This window comes from Balaenoptera borealis, assembly GCF_965194805.1.
Source record: "Balaenoptera borealis genome assembly, chromosome: 9".
Lineage (NCBI taxonomy): Eukaryota > Metazoa > Chordata > Mammalia > Artiodactyla > Balaenopteridae > Balaenoptera > Balaenoptera borealis.
This window is the reverse complement of record NC_138873.1, coordinates 52027427-52053785: the sequence shown is the minus strand read 5'-3', so window position 1 is coordinate 52053785 and position 26359 is coordinate 52027427. Positions and strand designations below refer to the sequence as shown.

General features: G+C 44.4%; 1 protein-coding gene and 1 long non-coding RNA gene across 2 annotated transcripts in view; both read right to left on the bottom strand.

Moving 5' to 3' along the window:
• The window catches only part of SCML4 (Scm polycomb group protein like 4), a 124722-nt gene that overhangs the window by 5790 nt on the left and 92573 nt on the right, over positions 1 to 26359 (bottom strand). The window contains 1 exon segment of the mRNA XM_082404807.1: positions 5997 to 6287. Coding sequence (XP_082260933.1) covers positions 5997 to 6287 — 291 coding nt within the window.
• On the bottom strand, positions 23762 to 26355 carry LOC309634638. Its single transcript, XR_014248270.1, has 2 exons — positions 25365 to 26355; positions 23762 to 25334 (listed from the first exon to the last, which is right to left on the bottom strand). It is a non-coding gene; the product is annotated as an uncharacterized lncRNA (long non-coding RNA).

The window sequence follows — 26359 nt, the reverse complement described above, 5'->3', positions numbered from 1 at the left end:
GGCACCTGGTACTAGCTGTGGGCATTTTCACTTTTGCTCTCTGAGGTGCCTCACAGTCATACAAGATGGCAGCGGGAAGCTGTCACACCTCGGGACCTGCTCAGGATCCAAAGCACATGAACTAGCTCTAAGAGGAAGAGAGGGAACTTTCTAGCAGGTTTGAAGAGGCTTTGCAATGGCCTGTGCTCACACAAAGATAATAAGCACACTAGCCCCCCCAGCTGCTGCGAAGATGTCAGGAAGACAGATGGGTCTGGCCTGACATAGCCAGGCCAGGCAGATGTGACTGGACAGCAGTCAGACATGATAGAGGTGAAAATACCTTGCTCCTAAAGGAAGAGAGTATGCAAAGAGCTTGCCAACCGCCTTTACGGGAGGTGGCATTCTCCAGCGCCGAGAACTTCATACGTGGTCAGGTCTATTCCCTGGGCGGTGCGGGAGACGTGTGTATAGTAAAACCCAGCTGTGCATGGATGTAGAATGAAGGATGGTGGTGGCTGTTTCTAACGCTGAATTCACATCCACCAGGAATAGACTGACTGTGAATCTGTCTAAAGCAACCCCGGATATCTTCACAGCCCCGGTACTCATGCTGCTGCCTGTGAGTCGCTCTCTGTCTCACACAGACCCACAAGCACATGCATAATTTCCTTTTGTTCATTCATAATTCAGAGGAAACTCTTTAGCTAACAATAGAGTCATGTGGAGGAATGGAAGGAACAATGAGCTGGGAGTCAGAAGCCCCTACCACCCACCCTCTGTGCAAGCGTCTCTGTGCTTCTTTGGTGTGAAATAAGGAGTTGGGAAGGATCTCCAAGGTCCCTTCACACCACAGGCTGTCCCGGGCAACACGAGGGAGCTACTTTCTCACACATCTGAAGCCTCAGCAGTGTGTCTGTGTGCAAAGCACAGTGAATGCAGAGCCAATGGCCAGGTTTTGAGCCCCTTCCCGGACCTGATCATTCTGTTCTCTATGAGCCTCCGTTTCTTCATCTTGTTTCTCAAAAGTATTGTAGGAGTCAAGTGACTATATGGCTTTGGGCTGGAGCCTGACAAGAAGCATCTTGAAGGGAAGCCCATCCGTCTCAAGAAGGGGCCCCTCAGAATCATTTGTTACATTCGTTAACGTTTGCCTCTCTGGAATTGGACGCTGTCAGCGAGCAGGGCCCACATCTGTCTTGCTCACAGCTCCATCCTCGGACCTCAGAAGAGGTCCTGGCATATTGTGCTCCATAAGTATCTGCTGGCCAGGACTGACCAACATCTCTTTGAGTCTTAGTTGCCTCACCTGTCAAACCTCTACCATGTTGTGAGGATTAAATAGGATAATGTGAAGCATTAAATGGTAAGAATTAATCAAAAGATAGCTGCTATTCTTATTATTATATATCATTCCATAATGGCCAATAGATTTGTCTTCCTAAATTCTGTGGTCATCAGCTCACTTCCCTGTTCAGCCATGTCTGGTTTCCACAGAGTAAAGAAAGCCCAGTCTGCTTGACTTGAACCCCAAATTTCCCAGCATGATTTCCCTTGGCATCCCTGCACAAACTCTTCTCTTTCCTTGGAATGAATAAGCCGTGCCGCACCTTCACTCATTCCCCGCCCCCCACGTCGAGCGCTGTCCCCATTCTTCTTTCTCTTGCTGAATTGTTCTCTATCCGTCACCCGAGACCATACCCTACGGAATCAAACTCCAACCCATGGAAAGCATATGAGTGGTTATAACAATGTCAGAGTCACTTCAGTTCTGAAGCTTGGACATACTTGTGGTTGGGAATTCTGCAGCATCTCCTGTTAATGCAAATGTCAGGAAGCTTTTGTTATCTAAAACCTCTTTATAGTTCTTAGTGATTATATCTTGGATGAGAGACAGAGGAGAGCTCTCAGATTTTCACCTGAGTATCAGCAAAAAACAGGGACACGTGTCCTGTGAATACATCCCTTCCGAGTCCACTGACAGAGGTGATGGGCACGATATATCAAGACAGCAGGAGGAAGTACAAACAGTGCTGCAAAAAATTTCCTTGCACATGTCTCTGAGGAAGTTTTTATAGGTTATGTTCCGAGAAGTATTATTGGGTCATAGGACATGAACATATTTAATGGAATATATACAGTAATTTGGGGAGCATTAGCACCATCATGATATTGGGTCAACTGATGGGTATAATTTAACTATCGATTTATTCATTTTTATGTCCTTTAATAATATTTTATAATTTTTTAAATAAAAGAGTTGCACATTTCAAAAAAAAAAAAAAAAAGACAGCAGGAGGCCAGGGTAGGTATTCACATGAGAGAGAGGACTGAGAAGTTTGTCATGTCATCGATACCTACTGTCCTGGGCAGCCTCATGCCATTTTCTGGCTTCTGCGGTTTTAAACCATTTTGATTAGCACCATGGATGAGAATCCATTTCTAGGTCCCTTCCAGGTTTATGACTTAGGTCAAACCCCCTTAAAGAGATATGGTTTCTTAATACCAACTGCTTTCACTTGGGATGCAATTTCAGAGCAATAATGAGCACTTCTTTGGGTGGAGGGAAAACTTCACAGCCCTCCAGAGGGCCCTCAGCCGGCACCTAGACTGGCAGCTAGGTGACAAATGGGTAAGGAGGCCAGGGGTTTTCTCTCCTACTTTAATATACTGCCACTCAATTCAGCATGGTTTATCTCCATGGCTTCCAAATGCGTTTAGCTGTGCAAACTTTGTTCAAACTACACAAACATAGAACCCCACTCTTCAAATGTGAAGAGGCCCTGGTTAAAGAGGGCAGTGTTGGAGTATTATCTGCTCCCATCCCCTCTCTCTTATGCCCTAGAACCTCTGAGGGACCCCTTGAAGCCCATTTTGCATGGTTTGAAAATCCCTGGGATAATTTTGAAAGCCAGCTTTGGAGTCAGTTGAAGTAAAATCCTGACTCAACACTTGACTGACCTTCTCTTGATCTTCAATTGCTTTATCTGTAAATTGAATATAATAATACCTACAATAATAATATATACTTGCTATAATAATAAATTATAAGATATAACTTATAATAAGTCATAAATGTTGTGTGGAAAGTGTCTGGCCCACAGTAGGTGCTCAATAAATAGCTATTTAGGATATGCCTCAAACAGGCCCCTTTCCTGGGGCTGCGGAGGATTCAGATATGAGTGAGAGACCTCATGAAGCTGAGAGTCTGGTTCCTACTGTGGGACAGGAGAGAGGAAGTACCAGGGATGAGGAGACAAAGTGCCACAGGAGGAAACAGGAGGGAAGGAATATTTCTAGTCAGCAGTGACTGAAACTGCCAGTTGCCGACCCAATCTTTTTTCCACTTCTGCTTACATCTTCCTGGCCACAGTCAGTGGCTTGCTTGGAGTGGAAGGCAGCAGGCACTGGTGCACTCCATTTCTCTGGTCTCACCCAAGATCCTGAGAGGAGAAGTCCTGAGCTAGTGGGGCTCTCCTGGGGTGCAACTAGGGCTCTGACAGAGGGGGCTCTCTCAGAGCTTGTTCTGAGCAAGGGTCTGGGCTTCCCTTTGGCTAGATTACTCAGACAGTAGATGAGGACCTAATTCCAGGAGAACAAAGGGCTGAAGCGGAGATGAAAAGGAAGGACAGGAGGGCTGTTGGAACTGGGATGGGAGTTCGTCCCAGGACTCTGTTGGAAGGAGGCAGAAAGAGAAAGGGCGAGGGAGCTAAATACCTGAGACCCCTTTGAAGGGTCCTGGATTCCCCTCATCTGGGCCACCAGATGGGCTGGGTTAGGGCAGACAACTCTTCAGTGACAGATGGAGTGGTAGAAGTTCTCTCCATTCAAATCGTGCATTCCCCTTACTGCTTGAAATCCTACGCTTAAGACATAGGGTCTAAGATTTCACCAACTTAAATAGGAGAGTAAATATCTCCTTTTTAAAGAATGGCAATACTCTTAGGTTTATGAGTCAATTCAATCAGCCTGGTGTCCTGTGGTCACCACCTTGAGCAGATGGGAATTGCGTTGAGGAGAAGAGGTTGAGAGAAGGAGACATGTGATGGGCAGAGGGACCCCAGGATGAGGGCTTTGACAAGCAGGGGCAATGTGAGGGCACTGGGCTCCATGGGGGGAGTGGAGTGGGGTAGAGATTGAATGTTTACTGAACGCCTACTATATGTCTGATATTACACTAACTCTGGGGATAAACCTAGGAAATAACTGCTGCCCCTCATTTACTTGATGATGCGGGTTTGTGCCAGATTTTGTTCCCTTCTCTTGTTCTTAGAAATCAGATGCAACAACGTCTCTCCACTTTGGAAAATGGGCTCTGCCCACTCAAACCTGCCTGGCCGATGGCCCTGCGTGACAATGTTGGGGAGCAGGGCCATCCATGTTTGGCAAGAGCCCCCATGGCTGAGGGAACAGTGCCTTGCCCCTCAAAACTGCCTCCCCTCCTCGGCCCACAGAGGCTCGTCTGTGATGGTGAGGCTCTTTGAGGGGAGAGTGTGGAGGATCTGGGACCATACGCAATAGCTCACCACTGTGGCTGTCAGGGCTACCAGTGGACAAGCCAAGGCTCAGAACAGAAATGCCAGAGAAGACAGCCAGGCCGCAGGAGGCACCAGAGGGGCAAGATGAAGACTCCCTGACTCCCGGGCCTCTGGCCTCCTTTGTTCAGCAGTTCTCAGGTGTAGAGTTGATGGGCTGTGATCTGTTGAGAGGGGTGTTCACGTGATCTGTGATTGCTGATATTTACTGAGCTCTTACTAACTCTTAGGCCTTGTACTAAATACACATATGAATTTATTTAATCCTCCCAACAAACCTATGAAGTAGGTGCTATTATTATTATTCCAATCTCACAGGTGAGGAAACTGAGGCACAAAGAAGTTCAGACTTGCAAAACGTCACACAGTCAGAAAATGGCAGATCCAGGATTCCAGCCCAGGCCATCGGGCTCCATAGTCCATGTGATTATCCACTATGCTCTATTCATACTCAAATACTGAATTGAAAATGATTTTTTTAATAACATAAATCAAAATGGACATCAAGCTACCCCTAGAATGACAGTACCTTCCTACACTGCATTCCAATAAGCTAACTTTAATGGGTGAGACAGAAGTAGCAACATAACCAGTATTGTGGGGGGCCTTTCCTAGTGGTCCAGTGGGTAAGACTCCGGGCTCCCAATGCAGGGGGCCCGGGTTCGATCCCTGGTTGGGGAAGTAGATCCCACATGCATGCCACAACTAAGAGTTCACATGCCACACCTAAGACCCGGTGCAGCCTAAATAAATAAATAAATGGAAAACCAAACCAAAACAAAAAAACTTACGGGACAAAAAAAACATAACCAGCATTGTGGGAATTTTACTTAACTCTGGTCTGCCCATGTATTTGTATCCTGCAAGAGTCACCCACTGTGCAAGAGAAAATTCTTTAGCAACTTCTGGTTCTTCTTTTTCCGGGCACAGAGCTAGTCTACACCTCTCAGATTCCCCCAGAGTTAAGTTTGGTAAAATGGCCAGCTCTTGCCAATGAAACATGAGTAGAAGCGATGGGCATCACTTCCAGGCTCTAGGGAAACACGTTCATCTTCCTCGTTTGTTCTTTCCCTTTCTACCACTAGATGCATGGGGCATGGAGGCCATAGGGGACAGGAGAGCCATGAAATGGACAGATCCTGGGTCCCTGAGTTGGGATACACACACCAACTAGGAACACCCACTTTGGACTCCTGGATAAAAAACTTCTATTGTATTTGAGCCACTGTACATTTTAGATTCTACTTATTCCTACAGCCTAACTTACTCTAATACACCATCTTCTTTGCTTATGGTCAAAGGTTGAAGTCAGCTGCCCTCAAGAACAACAAAAATCCATGAAGGGATTTGTGGAAACTACTAATTTCCCAGTGTTGCTGTGTTCAAACCACCACAGTCCCCCGGTCTCCCTACATTTGGTGGTCCCAGGGCAAGGGCAGAGGAGGTTAGGTCATGGGGAAGCCAGTGCACGCATTACATTACCACATCTGTTTCCTTCAAGAGAGGTCCCGTTTCTCTTGGGGCTGGAGCCAGGGGGCCTCAGCCCAGGTGCTGAGGGGCCTCCAGAGGACATGGGGCTGGTATGGGGACCACCGACTGTGGTGGCTGAGCCTCCCCCAAGGTGGCCGTCTCCAGAGTTCTGCCTCTTGCAGTACAACGAAGAGGAGGTGGGCAGGGAGCCCCTGTGGCTAAAGGCGGAGGAGGAGGAGTCCACGCTGTAGCGGTTCATGCTCGCAGGGTTCACCAGGCACTCCTCAGTGGTGACCGTTTTTGCTAAGCAAGAAGGCAGGGCAGAGAAGCAGAGATCAGAGAGCAGTTCAAGAAGACACCTGGTGCTGAGTCTTGGAAAACCTTTCCCCAGCAGCACAGGTGCCACTGTCTGTGGGGACGGCAGATGAGAAGGAATGGATACCGTGGCATAATCCCAAATAGCTCACCTCTCAGCAGATTGACACCTCACCAACGAAGCATATTTTAGTAGGGATTGGGACATGTGACCCTCCATGTTCTGAGGAAAATGTGATTATCTTGGTTATTGATGACTTGTAAATAAAATTCAAACAAAGGTCTTTCTCCCTCCATGGCTCTGCTCCTCCAGGAGTTTCTGCCAGCTTGTCAGAATCTCCCTGCTCCCTCTTCTCTTGCTCATCACCACTGCCTCCCACACCTGGCCCATGATTCCTGGGAGAGATCAAGCCAGAGTCACAGTGTCCCAGAGCTAGGAGTAACAACTTTGGCCTGGGTTCTTTTTTTTTAACATCTGTATTGGAGTATAATTGCTTTACAATGTTGTGTTAGTTTCTGCTTTATAACAAAGTGAATCAGCTATATGTATACATATATCCCCATATCCCCTCCCTTTTGCGTCTCCCTCCCACCCTCCCTATCCCACCCCTCTAGGTGGTCACAAAGCACCGAGCTGATGTCCCCGTGTGATGCAGCTGCTTCCCACTAGCTGTCTATTTTACATTTGGTTGTGTGTACATGTCAGTGCTACTCTCTCACTTCGTCCCAGCTTACCCTTCCCCCTCTCCTTGTCCTCATGTCCATTATCTACGTCTGCGTCTTTATTCCTGTTCTGCCCCTAGGTTCATCAGAACCTTTTTTTTTTTTGGATTCCATTTATATGTGTTAGCATCCAGTATTTGTTTTTCTCTTTCTGACTTACTTCACTCTGTATGACAGACTCTAGGTCCATCCACCTCACTACAAATAACTCAATTTCATTTCTTTTTATGGCTGAGTAATATTCCATTGTATATATGTGCCACATCTTTATCCATTCATCTGTCGATGGATGCTTAGGTTGCTTCAACATCCTGGCTATTGTAAATAGTGCTGCAATGAACATTGTGGTACATGACTCTTTTTGAATTATGGTTTTCTCAGGGTATATGCCCAGTAGTGGGATTGCTGGGTCATATGGTAGTTCTATTTTTAGTTTTTTAAGGAAACTCCATACTGTTCTCCATAGCGGCTGTATCAATTTACATTCCCACCGACAGTGCAAGAGGGTTCCCTTTTCTCCATACCCTCGCCAGCATTTATTGTTTGTAGATTTTTTGATGATTGGCCTGGGTTCTGACACAGGTGTGACGGTGCTTCCTCCCCACACTTTTAGTTCCAGTACACACAAGGGCACTAACCTTCCACCAAAGCTAACAAACTAGGGACACAAATGCTGATCTGGATGGCCCCATGGTCCTCCCCAAACCCTGCAGATGAGAGAGAAAGAACCAATCTAAAGCGCAGGGGGAGTAGAGGACCTGGAGACTCTGCCAACCTCATCGTCAGCTCCCCCACCCAAGTAGATCAGGATTTTCTACACTTTTAAAGCTCATTCTTGCAGCCTGTTGAACTCTGAGAGCTATACCTGTGGCCAAATGGTGTGGGGTGTTTTGCTTTGTTTTGTTTTGAAGAACAAAGTCCAGAGGGATTATAGGGATAGAAAGAGGAAGAAAAATATTCTAGTAATTCCTTTTCTTCAGTCCCTCCCACCCCAGACAAGATCATATCTATCTAGCCCCATCAACAATCATCTATATACTACACATGATCAAAACAGATATAGACATCCCCAAAGGCATTAGAATAACAAAAACCAAGGGATCCTCCAATGTTGGCAATGAGTAAACACATTTGGGCCACAAGATCCAGATGTCTTCTTCACGTATGGATTCCTCGCACAACATAGGTATTGAAAGATTAAGAATTGATTTTATTAGGGGAACTAGCAGGTCTTCTCACAGACGGGGATGCATATGGAGCTTGCCTGGAAATAAAAACCATTGCATATGGAATGCAGCGAAAGCAGTGTCTAGAGAAAATTTGTAATTGTAAATACTTATATTTAAAAAGAAGAACATTCTCAAATTAATAACCTAATCTTCCTCATTAAGATACTGGGGGGAAAAGGGCAAACTAAACTTAAAGCAAGCAGAAGGAAGAAAATAATAAAGATTAGAGTGAAAATTAATTAAATAGAGAATAGAAAAATAGAGAAAATCAAAGAAACCAAAAGCTGGCTCTTCGAAAAGATCAACAAAATTGGCGAACTTTTAGCTAGATTGGCCAAGAAAAAAAGAGAGAAGACTCAAATTACTAGAATCAGAAATGAAAGAGATGACATTATCACCAATCTCACAGAAATAAAATGGATTATTAAGAAATACTACAAACAATTCTATGCCAATCAATTAGGTAACTTAGAAGAAATGGACAAACTACCAAAACTGACAAAAAGAAATAGACAATCTGAATAGACCTATAACAATTAAAGAGATTAAATTAGTAATCAAAAAACAAAGAAATCCCAGGCTCAGATGGCTTCATAGGTGAATTCTACCAAGTATTTAAAGAAAAATTAAAACCAATTCTTCACAAATTCTTCCAAAAAGTAAAAAAAGAGTGCTATGGACTGAATTGTGTCCCCCTCAAATGTTCATATGTTGAAGCCCTAGCCCCCACTGCAACTATATTTGGAGAGAGGGTCCATAAGGAGGAAATAGAGGTTAAGTAAGGCCTTAAGGGTAAGACCTCAACCTGATAGAACTGGTTAAAAAGAAAGTACTGACAAGAAGAGGAAGAGACATGAGAGAGCTCTCTCCCTCTTCACACACATGCACAGAGAAGAGGCAATGTGAAGACACAGAGAGAAAGTGGCTGTCCACTAGCCAGGAAGAGAAGTATCACCAGAAACTAACCCTGATGACACCTTGATTTCAGACTTTTAGCCTCTAGAATTGTGAGAAAATAAATTCTGTTGTTAAAGCTACCTAGTAGGTGGTATTCTGTTATGGCAGCCAGGCAGACTAATATAAGGAGGGAATACTTCCCAACTCATTCTATGAGAACACTAATACCCTGATACCAAAACTAGACAAAGTCATCACAAGAAAATTACAGATCAACGTCTCATTAATATGGATGCAAAAATTCTCAACAATATACTAGCAAAACAAATCCTTAACATACAAAATGACTTATACATCATGATCCAGTAGGATTTGTTTCAGGAATGCAGGGTTGGTTTAACATCTGAAAATCAATTAATGTAATATGTGATATCGATAGAATAAAAAACAAAGATCATGTGATTATCTCAATAGATGCAGAAAAAGCATTTGACAAACTCCAACATTGTTTCATGAGAAAAACACTCAACACACTAGGAATAGAAGGGAACTTCCTCAAGCTGAAAAAGGGCATCCACAAAAAAACCTACACTTAACATCATAGTTAATGGCGAAAGACTGGATGCTTTTCTTCCTAAGATCAGGAACAACACAAAGATGTCTCTATTCTTGCTACTTCTATTCAACATTGTATTGGAGGTTCCAGCCAGGGCAAGTAGGTAAGAAAAAGAAAAGGCATCTAATTTGGGAAGGAAGAAGTAAAACTATCTCTTGTATGTAAAAAATTCTAAGGAATCCAATAAAACACTTTTATTAATTGAAATTAATAAATGAATTCAGTAAAGTTACAGGATACAAAATTAATATGCAAATATCAATTGTAGTTTTATACATTTGCATTAAACAATATGAAAATGAAATTGGGGAAAGATTCAATTTATAATAGTATTAAAAAGAATAAAATACTGAGGAATAAATTTAACAAAAGAAGTATAAAACTTATGCTCTAAAAACTACAAAACATTATTGAAAGAAATTAAAGAAGATCTAAATACTTAATTGGAAAAAATTCCATGTTTATGAATCAGAAGACTTAATATTATTAAGATGGTAATACACCCTAAATTCATCTATGGATTGAATGCAATTCTTGTCAGAATCTCAGCTGACTTCTTTGTAGAAATTGACAAGCTGATTCTAAAACTCATATGGATTTTCAAGGAACCATAAATAGCCAAAACAATCATGGAAAAAGAAGAACAAAGTAGAGTAGTCACGCTTCCCAATTTCAAAATTTACTACAAAGCAATGGTAACAAAGACAGTGTGGTATTGACTTAAGGAGAGACATATAGAACAATGGAATAGAGTTGAGAGTCCAGAAATAAACCTATGTGTCATGTTCAACTGATTTTCAATGAAGGTGCCAAGATCATTCAATAGGAAAAGAATAGTCTTTTCAACAACTGATGCTTGGACAACTGGATATCCACATGCAAAACAATGAAGTTGGACCCTTACTTCATACCATACACAAAAATTAACTTGAAATGGATCAAAGACCTAAATGTAAGAGCAAAAACTTATAAAACTCTTAGACGGAAATATAGGGGTAAATCTTTATGACCTTGGGTTTGACTAGGTATTATTAGATTTGACACCAAAGGCATGAGCAACAAAAGAAAAAATAGACATATTGAATTTATCAAAATTTAAAACTTTTGCATTTTGAAAGACACCATCAAGAAAGTGAAAAGATAACCCACAGAATGGGAGAAATTACTTGCAAATCATACCTCTGATAAAGAATTCATATCCAGAGTATATTAAAAAAAACTCTTACAACTCAACAATCAAAAGACAAATAACCCAATTTTAAAATGGGCTTGAATGGACATTTTCCCAAAGAAGATAGACAGATGGCCAATAAGCACACAAAAACTTGTTCTAAATCATTAGTCATTGGGGAATGCAAATCAAAACCACAATGAGGTACCACTTCACACTCACTAGGATGGTTATAATAAAAAAGTCAGATGATAGTAAGTGTTGGTGATACTGTAGAGAAATTGGAAACCTCACACACTGCTGGTGGGAATGTAAAGTGATGCAGCCTCTTTGGAAAACAGTCTGGCTCTTCCTCAAATGGTTAAAAATAAATTCACCATACAACCCAGCAATTCTACTACTAGGTGTGTGTGTATGTATGTGTGTGTATAAATATATATATATTCCCAAGAGAAATGAAATTTCCACATAAAAATTTTTATATGAATGTTTACAGAAACACTATTCATAATAGCCAAAATGTGGATACAACTCAAAAAGCTATCAACTGATGAATATATAAACAAAACATGGTATATGCATACAATGGAATAATTTCAGGCATAAAAAGGAATGAAGTACTGATCCGTGCTACAGTGAGAGTGAGCCTTGAAATGTTACGCTAAGTAAAGAAACTGGGCCACAAAAGACCACATATTAAATGATTCCATTTGTATGAAATGTCCAGGATAGGCAAATCTATAGAGACAAAAGTAAATTAGTGGTTGCTTAGGATTTGGAGGTTGGGGGAACCGGGGGTCCTAGCTAAAGAGTGTATGGTGTCTGAGGTGTTGAAAACTTTCTACAATTGACTGGGGTGATAGTTGCACATATATTAAAAACCATTGAATAATACACTTTAAATGGGTGAATTGTATGATATATGGATTATATCTCCATAAAGCTGTTTTTAAAAACTCATTGCAGAGTCCCAGTGTTTGGCCGTGAACACATTCTTGACAGTGTTGTACAGTCAAGTCCAACACTGCTTTGCCCACTTGGACACAGGGAAGCTGAGCAGCAAAGGGTAGGCATGCATGCTCTGTGCCTCATCCTTTGTGGCTAATGCAGTGCTGAACGATGTCTTCAGGAACCTGGAACCCTGCACCTTCCCCTAGATGGCCTCTATTGCATCTTCCCTCCTGGTCAGAAGACATCAGCAGGAAGGACCTGGCTACAGAGCCAGATACTAGGCTGCTTCTTGAATGGAGCGAGGAAGAGGAAGACTAACATTTTTTGAGCACCTGCTATGGGCCAGCACATTCCAAGCCAGTGAGCAGGAAGCCTGCCATTATATTCCCTTCATTGAAAAGTTTTCATAGTCTGGGATACTAATCCTTTTTGTGTCCCCAGTGTCTGGCATGGTGCTTGGCATTCAGAAGGCGCTCAATAAATATTAAGTAGACATTTGGGCAGTAAGACTGCTGTTACACAGAAGACGTGTTAAAATTCAGATTATAAAGAACTAAATATAAATTCTTCATGTAGATGCACGGTAAACAATGAAAAAAATCTAACTAAAACATTTATTCTGTTTATTAAATAGTTTAAATCCAAATTAAATATGCCTATGGAAGTCTGATAGTCTAAGGTAGAGAATGCAGATAATTCACCAATCTGCACTACAGCTGGAAAATAGAGATGCAGATGGAATATTGTTCTCCTATGACACCATGTGGAAATGGGGACCAAGGGAATATGGACCTTATTGGTTTAAAAACTGCTGACAACCATGGGGTGAGATCAAAGGTAATAAAAGCCAGCTTCTGGGCTATGATCCAAATGAATTCACCAGAAAGTAAAACCGACTTGAGAGAGCGTCAAGCAATAGCCCTCTACCCAGCAAAGGATGTGACAGTGATTCCAAAGGCGGCCAGGTGGACAGCCATGGAAACAGATCAGTAAGGCCCAGCCGTGGTCCTACACAGCCTGTAGCTCCCAGGAAGCCTGGGAGTGATTAGCACGTTCAGGTGCACACATCAGGGTGCCATTCAGAATTGACGAGATGCATCTGCTCAAACCCGATTAACACAGCCTTTTCCTCACCTTTATAAATAGGGGTGCTGACACTTACATCATACCTGAGTGTAAAAATGACTGATACAATGAAGGGCATCATCATTCAACCACAGGACTGAAAAGGACCTTCACAGAGCACCCGGCTCAGCATTTCCCCGAGTGTTAAAATGTGTCAACAGTATGGAGGTTCCTTAAAAAACTAAAAATAGAACTACCATATGACCCAGCAATCCCACTACTGGGCATATACCCTGAGAAAACCATAATTCAAAAAGAGTCATGTACCAAAATGTTCATTGCAGCTCTATTTACAATAGACAGGACATGGAAGCAACCTAAGTGTCCATCATTGGATGAATGGATAAAGAAGATGTGGCACATATATACAATGGAATATTACTCAGCCATAAAAAGAAATGAAATTGAGTTATTTGTAGTGAGGTGGATGGAGTTAGAGTCTGTCATACAGAGTGAAGTAAGTCAGAAAGAGAAAAACAAATACAGTATGCTAACACATATATATGGAATCAAAGGAAAAAAAAAAAAAGGTCATGAAGAACCTAGTGGCAAGACGGGAATAAAGACACAGACCTACTAGAGAATGGACTTGAGGATATGGGGAGGGGGAAGGGTAAGATGTGACAAAGAGAGAGAGTGGCATGGACATATATACACTACCAAACGTAAAATAGATAGCTAGTGGGAAGCAACCGCATAGCACAGGGAGATCAGCTCTGTGCTTTGTGACCACCTAGAGGGGTGGGATAGGGAGGGAGGGAGGGTGGGAGGGAGGGAGATGCAAGAGGGAAGAGATATGGGAACATATGTATATGTATAACTGATTCACTTTGTTATAAAGCAGAAACTAACACACCATTGTAAAGCAATTATACTCCAATAAAGATGTTAAAAAAAAAAGTGTCCCACTGGCCCAGCAGGGGATGATTCTTGGCGGTACTTAGGTGTATTAGTTTCATAAGGCTGCAGAAATTACCACAGATTTGGTGACTTAAAACAACAGAAATATATTCTCTCTCACTTCTGGAGGCTACAAGTCTGAAATCAAGGTGTTGTCAGGGCCATGCTCTCTGCAGTTTCTAGAAGATCCTTTTTTGCCTCTACCTGCTTCTGGTGATAGTCAATGATCCGTGGTGTTCCTTGGCTGCAGACACACCACTCTAATCTCTGCCTCTGTGGTCACATGGCATTCTCCCTTTGTGTCTGTGTCTGTGCCCAAATTTCCCTCTTATAAGGACATCAGTCGTTGGATTAGCGCCCGTAATCCAGTGTGACCTCAACTTGATTACCTCTGCAAAGACCCTATTTCCAAAGAAGGTCCCTTTCACAGGTACCTGCAGTTAGGACTTGAACATGTATCTTTTTGGAAGACACAAAAACAGGTGAACGTTATTTTATTATAGTCATATATTTTAGTGCACAGCAATAAAATATAGTTAGCTCATCAAACTATGATTTCACTGATAAGGTATCACTGCTTAAGATGACTAAAGGCTACGGTTAAAAGAAATGAATCCATTTAAAGGAATATCTTGAGTAAACACTTCTATAGGTTTTAGTCAGACATAGCAAAAATTGTGAAGGTGGTAAATTAATGGTGGAATGGCTTGAGCTTGTCCCAAATTCTCTCTTCAGGCAGGGTGGTATTTGGAGTGGAAAATAAAGTAAATAACTGAGCCTCTTATTTAAAAGCTTGCCAAAACAGATCTTACAATCTCCTCACAGTTAGGTCATTGTGCCACAAACCTCATTGCCTGAAACTTCTTCCTTACACCTAACCCCAATTCCTCTTGCTTCAGTTAAAACGATGACTGCTGGGTACCTACCCTTTATATTATTAAAACCATTAAGTCATCCAACATACAGGTAAGATGAATTTAATAAAGTGTGGCTCGTGAATTCTTTGTTACCCAAAACCACTATTTAAAGTTGGTAAAAAAAAAAAAAGACCAAATCTCCTTGGAGAGAGAACTACACTTTTCAAGCAGTTTTGTGGCTGACTGGTGAGTGAACACCAGATGGGGCCAGCAGACCTGGGATCATCTGCGGAGAGTGCCCTGCGTGGATCTGATTCCCGCACACAGACTTGTGGTAAACTACAGGGCTGACAGATTAAGACGTTCCCAGTCTTTTTTCCTGGATTTTTAGAAAATCACTTCTCATCTGAAATGAGCTACCTTGTCACCCTGGCACCTCTCATTAAACAAGAGGATCCAGCCCAGCCTCTATTTAAGGCCGTTTCATCGCTGTGCACACCAGCTCAGCAAAGCAGGGTAAACAAGAGGCATTTTATGTGCTTCTCTTCTATAACCTCCTGCCTCTATCCAAGACACTAAGGATGCCACTTATAAATCATTAAATCTTTCCTCCAGAAAAAGGATTAATCTGCTTTCATACGATCACAAGAGCATGCTTAAATAGAAAGGCACAGGCACAAATGGCACATTCAAAGAAGGCTGCCACGTTTTCAAGGTTTGGTGTCTTAGGAACATTCAAAAGAGGCTAACGTGCCTTTTTCACCATAGCTAATCTGCTTGTGGACTATGGTTTCCCCAGCTGCTACGTATAAAGCCTGCCCATTAGGCTAAAAAATACTCTAGAAGACTTCAAACCCACTCAAGCCTCAAAGGATACCCCTTTGCTCCTGAACCTGCACCAGGTCTAAGCGTCCTTGTTTGGAGAACAAAGCTCTAGGGTCTGAGTCAGGACTGTGTGGACTCCTCCCTCCACCCACACCCCTGCAGAGGCCTGGGGGACGCCCAGCACGGCCCATCCTGCTGCGGTTCTGGAGGGTCAGCTGAGCACCTGGAAAGTGCAGAAACTCCAAAGAGAAGCGGGAAGAGGCAGAGGGACAGGAAGGAGAAAGCCAAGAGCCAGAGACAGAAAGAGAAAGTCCCAAAGCAGCGACAGCAGCCCAGGGAGGAAAGAGGGGCCCACATGGATGAGACTCCAGACCTGCTGACCTGAGGTTTAGTTCAGGGGGTGCTGGCCCCTTTTCAGGTAGGACACAAGAGCCAACTGCTCACAGTTAAGTGAGCTTGGACTATTTAATTTATTTAAAGAATTTTAAAAGGCACTTTACTTGGATTCTCTAACCAAATGAAGCCCTGAAAAGCGACAACACCACCGTCTGCAAAATTATTCTCAAGTAATCTCTCTGCAATAATAACCCTACATCCCAGAGTCTCAGACACTGTTCTTCCCAGCACTAAACAGTTCTCTCTCTCTCTCTCTCATACACACACACACACACACACACACACACTCACCTTCCACTCCCCTTTCCTCACATCAGTCACAACATCCCAGCTGAAGGAGCAGCTGCACAGAGTGAACCTTTTCTACAATCAGCTCTGCTACCTCCCCCCAGGCTGAAAGCCATTGCCTCTCCTGGGATTGATTGCCAGCGGGTCTGCCCAGCCCAGCAGGCCACGTGACCCTGCCCAGGCTGACAAGAAGGTCAGACCACTGGACCAGTGTCCAGAGGGCTCCGTGTGTGAGCGCCTTGGCTCTGCTGTTTAAAGAGATAGCGGCACCACGGGTCCCTAGCCCTGCACCCCAGATGAGAAAAGGAAGTAACAGAGTCGGCCTGATAACACCGCCACGTGAATTACCGTGCAATAACTATTCCCCTCTGCTTAATCAGGTGCCACCACCTAAGGAGCACAGCCAGTGAGTTCTGGAATGCAGGGAAAGAGACCTGCAAGGAGAGAAGCAGAAAGAGGAAGGGGGGCAGGAGGGAGAAGGGCCAGGAGACACTAGCAGGTCCCCGTAGAGCAGCCCCTCCCCTGCTCAGAGCCGGACCTGGGCTTCACTTCCTACCTGGAGTGGCCGGGTCTCCGCCACCAGGCAGCCGCACGCACGCTTCTCGCCAGCACCGCCGCCAGCGCCCAGCGCGTGCTCGGCTGTGGGCGGCAGGGAGGCCCTCGGCGGGACTCCTCGGTGTCCGAAACCAGCAGATCTCCTCTCTGCCCTCCCGCCGCCTTTCACTGCGGTTCTCGTGGAGGTCTGCAGGTTTCCTTCACTCCGGCTCGGTCCCGCCCCTTGTTCTGGCTCAGATAAGCTCATCACGTTCTCCCTTAGGGCCCCCTGTGGCCTCTTGTCCCAGCCTTCCTGGTTCAAAGGGCACCAGGCCACACCACCTATGAGGCTTAGCCTTTCGTTCGCTTCAATTAAATTTTCCATTAACTTGGTCTCTGGCCAGTATAGATTTTCTCTTCAAGCTCGTCTCTAAGTTCAGATCACTCAGCCCTCAGAATCAACCTTATAACTCCCCTTGGGTCCATTTAAGTACATTTATATTTTCCCCCTGACACCTGAACTTCTTTAGTCCTTTCCAGTGTTGCTGGTTTGCCTGAGACTTTGTCTTTAAGATTTAAGATTTCCTCTTGTGGAAATTTTGCCCGAAGGCAGTTTTGCCCAGTGTCAGCCGTTTGAGAATAGTGAATGCCCTTTCAGTCTCCAGAGGGGAGCAGGTTCCCTAACCACCATCTCTGTGGTCTTTTCTTTGCGGCTTTGCCAAGCCTCTATCCCGAGGCTTAAGGGAATGAATTCCCAGAAGGCGGGGGAGGGTGAGAGTGTGGGACCTCCCACAGTCAAGCTCTGTTTCCTCAATAGCCGCCCCCCCCCCTTCTCTTTTTGGTCTTTCATAGAACTCTGGGGAAATTTAAAGTGACCCTTAATCAGGAAAACGTTGGAGTCCCTGGAATAGAGAACACCATATAACTTTTGGTTCTAAATGGACATCCTAATTTTTAGGAAGGCTTTCCTGTATTTCTCAAGTGGGCGAAGCAGGCTGCCATGTTGTGAGAAGCTCTGTGGAGAGGCCTATATGGCAAGGAACCAATGGCTTGTGGGAAATGGAATCCCGCCAACAACCATATGAATGAGCTAGGAAGTAGATCCTGCCCTAGTTGAACTCTGGGATGCTTGCAGCCTTGTGAAAGACCCAGAGCCAGGGGACCAAGTTAAGCTGCACCTGAATTCCTGAGTCACAGAAACTGTGAGATAATAAATGTTATTTTAAGCCACTAAGTTTTGGGGTAATTTGTCACACAGCAATAGATAAATAATACAGGTGGGAAAGGGGAATTTGTTTCATTCCTCTTGACTCTGCATATCTAGGTTGGAAGTTGTAACTATTAATTCGGTAGCAGCTAGGATGTATCTGCTATAGAATATCTAATTCTCTGTCAGGAAGTTTATGGGATTTTTTTTTTTCCCCAAAATCAAAGGGTTTGCTACTTATGTCTGAGACCCAGAAACTACCAACTAATAGGAGAAAGCTCATGGAGTTTATCTTAGAAGGCTGCTGGTTTCCAAAGTTGCTTCAATTCCTCTTGGCATGGTTTGCCAATTTAACCCTAGTTCTGATGCACGGTCAGTAGATACTGGTGTGGATAACCTGCAGATATTACCTTAGGACCCACCACAGGGGCTCAGGGTGTTAGTCCAGAGGAGCAGCCCAAAGGATAGAGAATCCAATTACAGCTCCTCTGGGCCCTGGAGATTTTGGGATGGCCAAATCTCATATACTTGATCCTTCGTTTCCATCAGTCCTTGTGCTTTCTGTGTTCTGATGTATAAACCAGAGACCTTGGTCACCATCTCCTTGGATCTCCTTAGAGACCTTGCCCATTCCCTACGTCTACTCTTCCATCAAGGCAGGAGCCTCTTTGGACAGGCCTGCCAGAGACACAGAGGGCCTTCCGCACCTGGCTCAGCTGTCCCCAGCATCGTCCCCAGTCCAAGAGTGGCTCATGGGGGATTGATGGGTAGGGGTGTCACATGAAGGACAGTTTCATGGAACAAAGGGGAAGATTTCCAGTAGATTTCTTTATTTGAAGAGAGGCATGGGGCAGGGGCAGGGGTGTCTTTCAGAGAATTCCTGAGACCAGCCTTGTAGGAAGAAAGAGCTCATACCGCCTATTTTTTGGCAGCCTCTTTTTCTCCTCCACACTCCCTCCTAGAAGGAGCTCTCCCAAACAGTAGAAAGCCTACTGGGGATTTACCACCATCATCATTCTGCTCCTCAAGTCTTTGGTGTTGGCATCTTTAATCCACAAAATGACTTTATTTGTGATCTTGGACAAGAGGAGCGTTATCTTCATTTCTTTTTGTTCCATTTTAAAGTATATACTTTCTATTAAAATATTACCAAACTGGTCACCATGATTCAATAGTAGCCTATTTATCCCATATTTCAAGTACGTTGGGAGGTTCCAACAACTTAATTGGAACATTCATTCATTCATTTAACCAGTAATTATTGAATCCTTGTGCTTCCTCAATATCTACAGGATTCAAAAGAGAACCAAAGCATTACAGCGCAAAGGGATCCAATAAATTACTGAGCATTGTGAAAATCTATTTCAAATTCTACAAAACCCAGTGTTTTCCTTAGTGGTTACATTTTTCCCTTTTAGCGCAATGTTTTAAAATAGGTACAGATATTATACTTTAATGAATGATATCACTGAAAGGATGATAAATAGCTTTTCCTAAATGAACTCATGTTGGCACACAGGCAGAGCTAAAATCAGGAATTCTACACTGGCAAACACTCCCTATTCCATGCTGTAAGAGCTCTGGCTGGGCTTCTCCTGGACCCATCTGTCCGAAAATATAGGAAGGCCTTTTATATTTGCTGCCGAACTTGCGGACATTCTTCTTTTCACCTTTCCATCAAAACTTCCTGCAAAGATTCTTAAGAACTGAGCTTGACACTGATACTTTGTTCTCCTTCCAAATGACCCCCTTTCCAATGCATGGCTTGAGAACCTGATGGCTCATTTTGTTCACATGGCCTGTGGCTATGACAGGGTGAACATAGCTCTGCAATATTCTAATCATTGGCCTGCACACACCTTCCTTCATTTCTTTTTTTCCCCCATCATTTCATATATTATTTAAAATACCAGGTCAAACCACACCTAGTGTCGGTGGAGTAGGCCACTTTGTGTGGGTTTTGTAGGGATGAGAAAGTTCTCCTGGTGTCTAGGATGATAGGCTCTGCCTGTCCTGTGGATGTCGTCTAGCAACGATGTAGCTAGGGCACAAGGATAAGGATGAGACACTCCTTGGGGCCAAGATATTAACCAGAAGGAGAAAAGATAATTGATGTCCCTGGAGTGCAGTTTCTGCCTAGATTTTGCTAAGTGGGCATCTGTGTTTGTTTTGTTCTTTTACATCTTTTCTAGAAGAAGTGACACAGGGGTACCACAAGCCACTTGTGAACATCCATTTTGTGTGGTCAGGCTTCTGAGCCAGGGAACGGGACACACACACACCCCAGCAAGTGTTGGGTAATGGGGCCCTACCGATAGGCTTGGGAGCAAAAGCAAAGGGCCAGGGAGGAGAAGACCTAGGCTCAGCTTCCACCCTGCTGCTGCCTTTCTGTGTGGCTCTGGACCAGTGGCCTCAGCTCTGCAGGTATCACACGTAGAGGGAGCTCAGAAAACGTTTACCAACTGATCATATGGATAGTTCTGTATAATGGAACTCATGCCACTTGATAAGCTCTATTTCCTTTTAGAAATAAACAACCTTTTGGAAAGAGAGATAGTCTCTGGATAGTCATTCTCTGTAGGGCTATTACATTAGACAAATTCGTAGTTTAACAAGGAAGCAGATTTGATTTCTAGATGCTGGGTATGAAGGTTCAACCATTCAACCACAGCAGAATGTACCATGCATGTCTGTTACTCCAGTAGTTTTCTGGTGCCTGGCTCCAAGACCACCAGCCAAGGAAGAAAACATCAAGCCTCAAGAATAAATGTCCTTTCTCATCTCCCACCCCCACCGTCTGTGTATCAAAAAAAGCTACTCAACAAAAAGTAAACAATTTGTTCCCATCATGTCAAACCTTCAAAAGGCAGGAAACCAATCACTAAACTAGATCTTGCAAAAGAGTTCAGCTATCACATTTGTGGTTTCCAGAGAAGATCTCCCCAACGCTTGGTGAGCAGACAGTTTGTTCTGTTGTGTCGCATAGAATTCGAAACAGTAAATATTTACTGTGGACTTGTTATGTCTCAGGCTCTGCTGGGGACTGCACGTCCCTGCCCTCAAGTCTACCTAGCAGGGAGATGAGGTCTGGACCCAGATTCTAGCAGTATAAGGCAGGGAGGGTATGTAAACAAGGGTCTGAGAGAACAGATCCCTGGGGTCTTCTAGGAATTCAGGGAAGCTTAGAGGGCAACAGAGACCCTGCTGCCGGTGGTGGTCAGGCCGCACCGAGAAATTTGCCCGTCATCATTCTTTCCTGTCTTTTACTCTCTTCTCCAGCACTGCAAACCTCCTCTTTCTCACCTGGATTTGCACATGTGCCACCTTGCCTGACTACTCTGCCCCCTCACGCCCCTCTCTTCTTCTCCAGCCCACAGACACCTCCACGGGGCACCAGATCATCCTCAGCAGCAATGCTTTTACAGGTTTGGCACCATCCTAGCACAGATAGACTTATTTTACTGAAAACCTGAAATAAATTTACCTCTGGGAGCAGGACTCTGTCAGCACACACTTTCTTGTTCAGAGTGTGGTCCCCAACCAGCAGCAGCACGGACATCACCTGGGAGCCTGTTAGAAACCAGACTCTCAGGCCCCACTCCAGCCCTCCTGAGCCAGAATCCACATTTTATCAAGATGCCCGGGTGGTACCAGGGCATGTTAAAGTTTGAGAAGCACTGGCTAAAGCTTACTTATAATTGAGACCTTTTTTTTTTTCAACATTCAAAGATAAGGTAAAATTTCCCCATGATCATCTCAGGACTTCTGACAGAACCACAAGTGTTATCAAATCCATGTTTTTGCTTCCATTCTCCTAAAGCATCCAGGGAACTGCTCTTCTTCTGAAACCATGAACATTTGGCTGTCAGTTAATAGATTTGGAGGAAAATGACTAAAATTCTTGGTCTCAAGCCAAGAACTCTACCTTCCAGACAGTTAATAGATTTGGAGGAAAATGACTAAAATTCTTGGTCTCAAGCCAAGAACTCTACCTTCCAGACTGAATTCAGGCAGCTGAGTGGGTCTGAAGCCCGGTTTTCCCTGAATGCAGGAGAAACATCATTTGGTGACAGTGTGTATCTTTCAAAGGTCTGAGGAAGAGATTTGGAAGAAGCCCTCTCTCTGCTCTAATGTGAGCCCTTCTGTCTTGGTATCCTCATCTTCCCATTTGGGGGACCCCTCCCCAGGGCTCCTGGGGCCTCTCACCTCCTGCTGTCCGCGGCCTTCCTCTGCTACCTCCAGCCGTGACTCTCAGCTTGGAAGGTACCAGAGAGGACATCTTGCTCTTCCTCCTCTGGGCTGCCAGAGTTCACCCTAATGGCCCTGACACGTGGACACCTGCACTTGGCACCAGTAATGAGGAGATCTCTCCATCCAAGCAGCTCCTTCTACTTCTGAATGGCTTTGACTTTTCAAAGTTCTTTACAATGTCAACCCCACCTGACTCCTGAGGGAGCTGTCTTCTGAGAGTTCCACCTGGTTAGTCAGCTGCCAAGTCCTCTACGTGGGAGGGTATTCCTGAAACCCAGGCTTCTCCAACTTTAACGTGTCTTCAAAACACCTGGGATCTGTTGTGAAGGAGTGAGGGAGGGCCACTGAGCTTTTCCTTTCTCAGGTTATGACAGTGCTCCTGACCAGAGTTTGAGTGGCAAGACGTGAGGTTTAATTAAATCTATCTTCAGGGCCACGGAGAACAGATCCACATGACCTGCTGTCATATCCTGGAACAGAAAATTTTGTCTTCCCCAAATCATCCATTTTTTTATATAGTTCCTTATGTGTCATGGCTTTGCATTTTCTTATGGTCTGATTAACTGTCTTTTGGAAATGTCCTAATGAGTGTTGACAAACCCTCTAACTGTGTGGCACCAAACCTGGAACACTCCAGCTTTGACTGAACAACCTTGGGGCAGAGCAGCATCTGGTTCAAATGAGTTCAAGACTGTACGATCTTGTTTAGGAACGACGTGGTCCTACGGATGGATATGAAGCCTAAAATCAATGAAGACCTCCATCCCTTCGCTTTATAAATACACCTGCCTTTCTTGCCACAATCGTGGGAAAGTGGGTAATAAACTAATTCCTCATCCAAGGTAATAATAACTTGATATGTTATCCTTTAAGGGAACTTTGACGAGGCAATCCTAAAGAGGCAATGTCTTAGTCTAAAGGCAAACTCTTTAGTGGTGTCATCCTAGGCCCCATGGCAGACGGGTAGGAGAGATGTGTGCCAGGGGGCTGCTCAAAGCTTACCGTGCCATAGCTGCTTCCTCCACCCTCCCTGGGGCCCCAGACACAAGAAACACACAGCGCTTGGTTCTGTAGCACCCAGGGCATTGGGAACAATTTCCACAAGAACTGGAGCAATTCATTTTTTCAAAGCAGCCACAGGCTAGGGAAGGGCTTATGAAGACAACTGGAGTCATTACTTCCAAAGCCAACCCAACTAGGAAAGAAACCAGCTTGCAGGCAGAAATACCGGCCTCAGCCGAGGGAAGAAGTGAGGCGGCTACACTACACTTTTCCCAGGAAGAAGACAGTAACTTCACTCAGCATGGTGAGCTTGGAAGGAGAAAGAATAAGGTGGAAACCAAGGCAAAGGTTTCCTCAATGATCACTTAAGGAAAGCTGAAGCGGGGTTCCTGGGACAGGAAGTTAAAATGAAACTATTTTAGTTTCAGTTTTGCTGAAGCTGCAAGACAATAGTCTCCCCATACCAGAGTGAAGTGTGGAGATCTAGCAGAAAGAGGTGGTGGGAAGCCAGTTTTACATGTGTAGATGACCACCCACATGCAGCCTGCAAAAGAAATTGTAGAGGTTGAAAAGCAGGTTGAATAGAAGATGAACTGTGGAGAGAACTGCCCCATGTGTTCCAAGGGCTTCAATGTGGCCGTGTGAATAGCTTGATATCTGTCCCTGGAGCTCAAGAGACACAATGGATTATTGCTTGATTTCCATGAGAAACCAAAAAGTCTGGCTGCTGTGATGGCAGGACAAAGGAGAGGCGCCTGCTGAGATCAGCCTGCACGCCCTGAGTTTGTTTGGGCAAAGCATGTTTCTAAGGGACCAGATGTGGGCCATCAGAAGAGAGATCTGAAGTGAGATTATCTTAGATCCTTTCCATAGGACTGTCTGGAGGCACAAGGGGGCCTCAGCAGAAAGAAGCTAGAGATGTACCCACGGATGCCTTGAGGCTGTGGGAAGAATTGTTAAGTGACCAGCCAGAGAAGAGTTACCTTTGTCCATGTCAAGGAACGTGCAGATGAGAGATGGTAGGACCACCAAAGGACCCATGCAAGAGCCCACAGGATGCAGAATCAGCTCGAAACACCTGCCAGAACCAGGGAGCCTGATGCCAGCTCACAGCGGGATTAGTCAAGTAAAAACTCTCCTACCTCTTGCCTCCCCTCCTTCCCTCACTCTGATCAGGAAGGATTGGGAATCATTACTAGCTCGATAAGGAAGGGGCAAAAACATGGGGTTGGGCAGGAGGTGGAGAGAAGCCAACCATGCCCTCCTTTACTGCTGCAGGCAACTGGCCTGAAGCAGGGCTGAGCTGGGAATGGGGAGTAGTTCCATCTTTGAGTGAAATTTAAAGTTTGATGATCACACTGACCTGGACATATTAATTATTTACTGGACAATGTTTTGTTATCTGAAAGGAGCCAGAAAAGTCACAAGATTTGCCCTGAATTTCATCCATGGACAGGGAAGAAGTGGTCTCACAGGAGACTTTCATTTAAAGGAGAATGGGAGACATGCATTATGTGGCTTTATGATTATGTCCATGGGTCATTGCTTGTTCAATGTAACAATGACTTTAGGGTGTGCGAAGTGAAAACAGATCATCATCTGCTATTTTCATTGTAAGATACGTTAGCTTTACAATATGTTTCTGAGTCAACTAAGGTTTACAGGAGAGGCCAGATTCATAGATTGTCAGAACCAGAACATTATACATGAGCAACTCAGCCCATCATTTCACACAGGAAACTGAGGTCCAGAGATATGAGAAGACTTCCCCAAGCTCACACATATAGAGGCATCAAGAAAAACACAGAAGTATATAGCATCTGCTCACACAGACTATATTTAATTAGGTACATTTCTTTGTAAAGGCCAGATTTCTTCCTGTTTCCCAGGTCTCTGAGAGTTTAAAGTAAAATTGTAGACAAGGCTCTTGACAGGATGTGAGAAAATCTATGCTTAGAATCTAACTTTATCCTTCCCTGATGTTCTCCTAGGCTTAAAACATAGCCACTCCTATTATAAGTATCCTTTTGTTGAATGCTCTAAGCCTGTCTGTGAGCACATACCTGCAAATGTAAGTTTTTCATTATTCATACTGGTCACTCAATACCTCAAAAACTTTCCTAAGCTCACATACGTATTTGCCTTATTCCAAGACAGGGTCTCGCATGGTGCTTGGAACAGAAAAGGGTTCAGCAAGTGTTTGCAGAATGACATAATGGCTAGATTCCATTTCACTGTCTATGTGTTCTTTATATATCAACAACACTGCTTCCAGAGAAAGAAAAAAAGGCAACATGCCCGTTCATCCTTGGGAACCTGGAATCTAGAACCTGGACTCATGTTCAACTCCTTGCAAATCCATAACTCAGGGCCGCTAAGTGGGGAAGGAAGGAGCAGCCCATTGGGCAGACAACGGTGTGGCAAGTTTGCCCATGTGGCCTTGCTGCCCTTCCCACTGGCCAGTTCCCGATGCTGAGCTATTCTGGGGCTGGTGATACAAAAGGCATTCAGCCCCTGGGTCACTTTCTATCCTGTGATGAGAGAGAAACACTCTCACTGGAGGACATATGTGATTTATGGGCAGGTCAAATTCTTGCCAGGATAGACACTCTGTCACACATTTTATTGACCTGGATAGGAATCTGAGGCCCCCAGACAGGACCAACGTAATCAATTCTCTAGCCCTTGTTTCTTCAGGATTTCTTTGTTCCTGAGGCTAGTAGTCCTTCAATTACTCAACGATGATGAATAAATGCCCAAGAGTCTTAATTAGAAGAGAGGAAAAAAAATCACTCATTGCATGTGATGCGGTCTCATTGTCTAAATTCTAATAACATAGGCCTAGAAGCTATAACGTCAGCTCTCAGTAGCTGGAGCCATCTCTTCCCACTGCAGCCTGGGCAGGGACCATCGGGGTGTCCTTGGTCCTGGTCAGCCTTGACTCTTCCCCGGGTGCCCAGAGGAGCAGCCCATGAGCTTCCAGCAGCAGAGCTCCCAGGAGCCCCCTCAGCGGCAGCCTCACCTGCCCCGAGAGGGCGGGGACACCTGGAACCACCTGCAGGCCCAGGAAGACAGACGGGCAAACCCT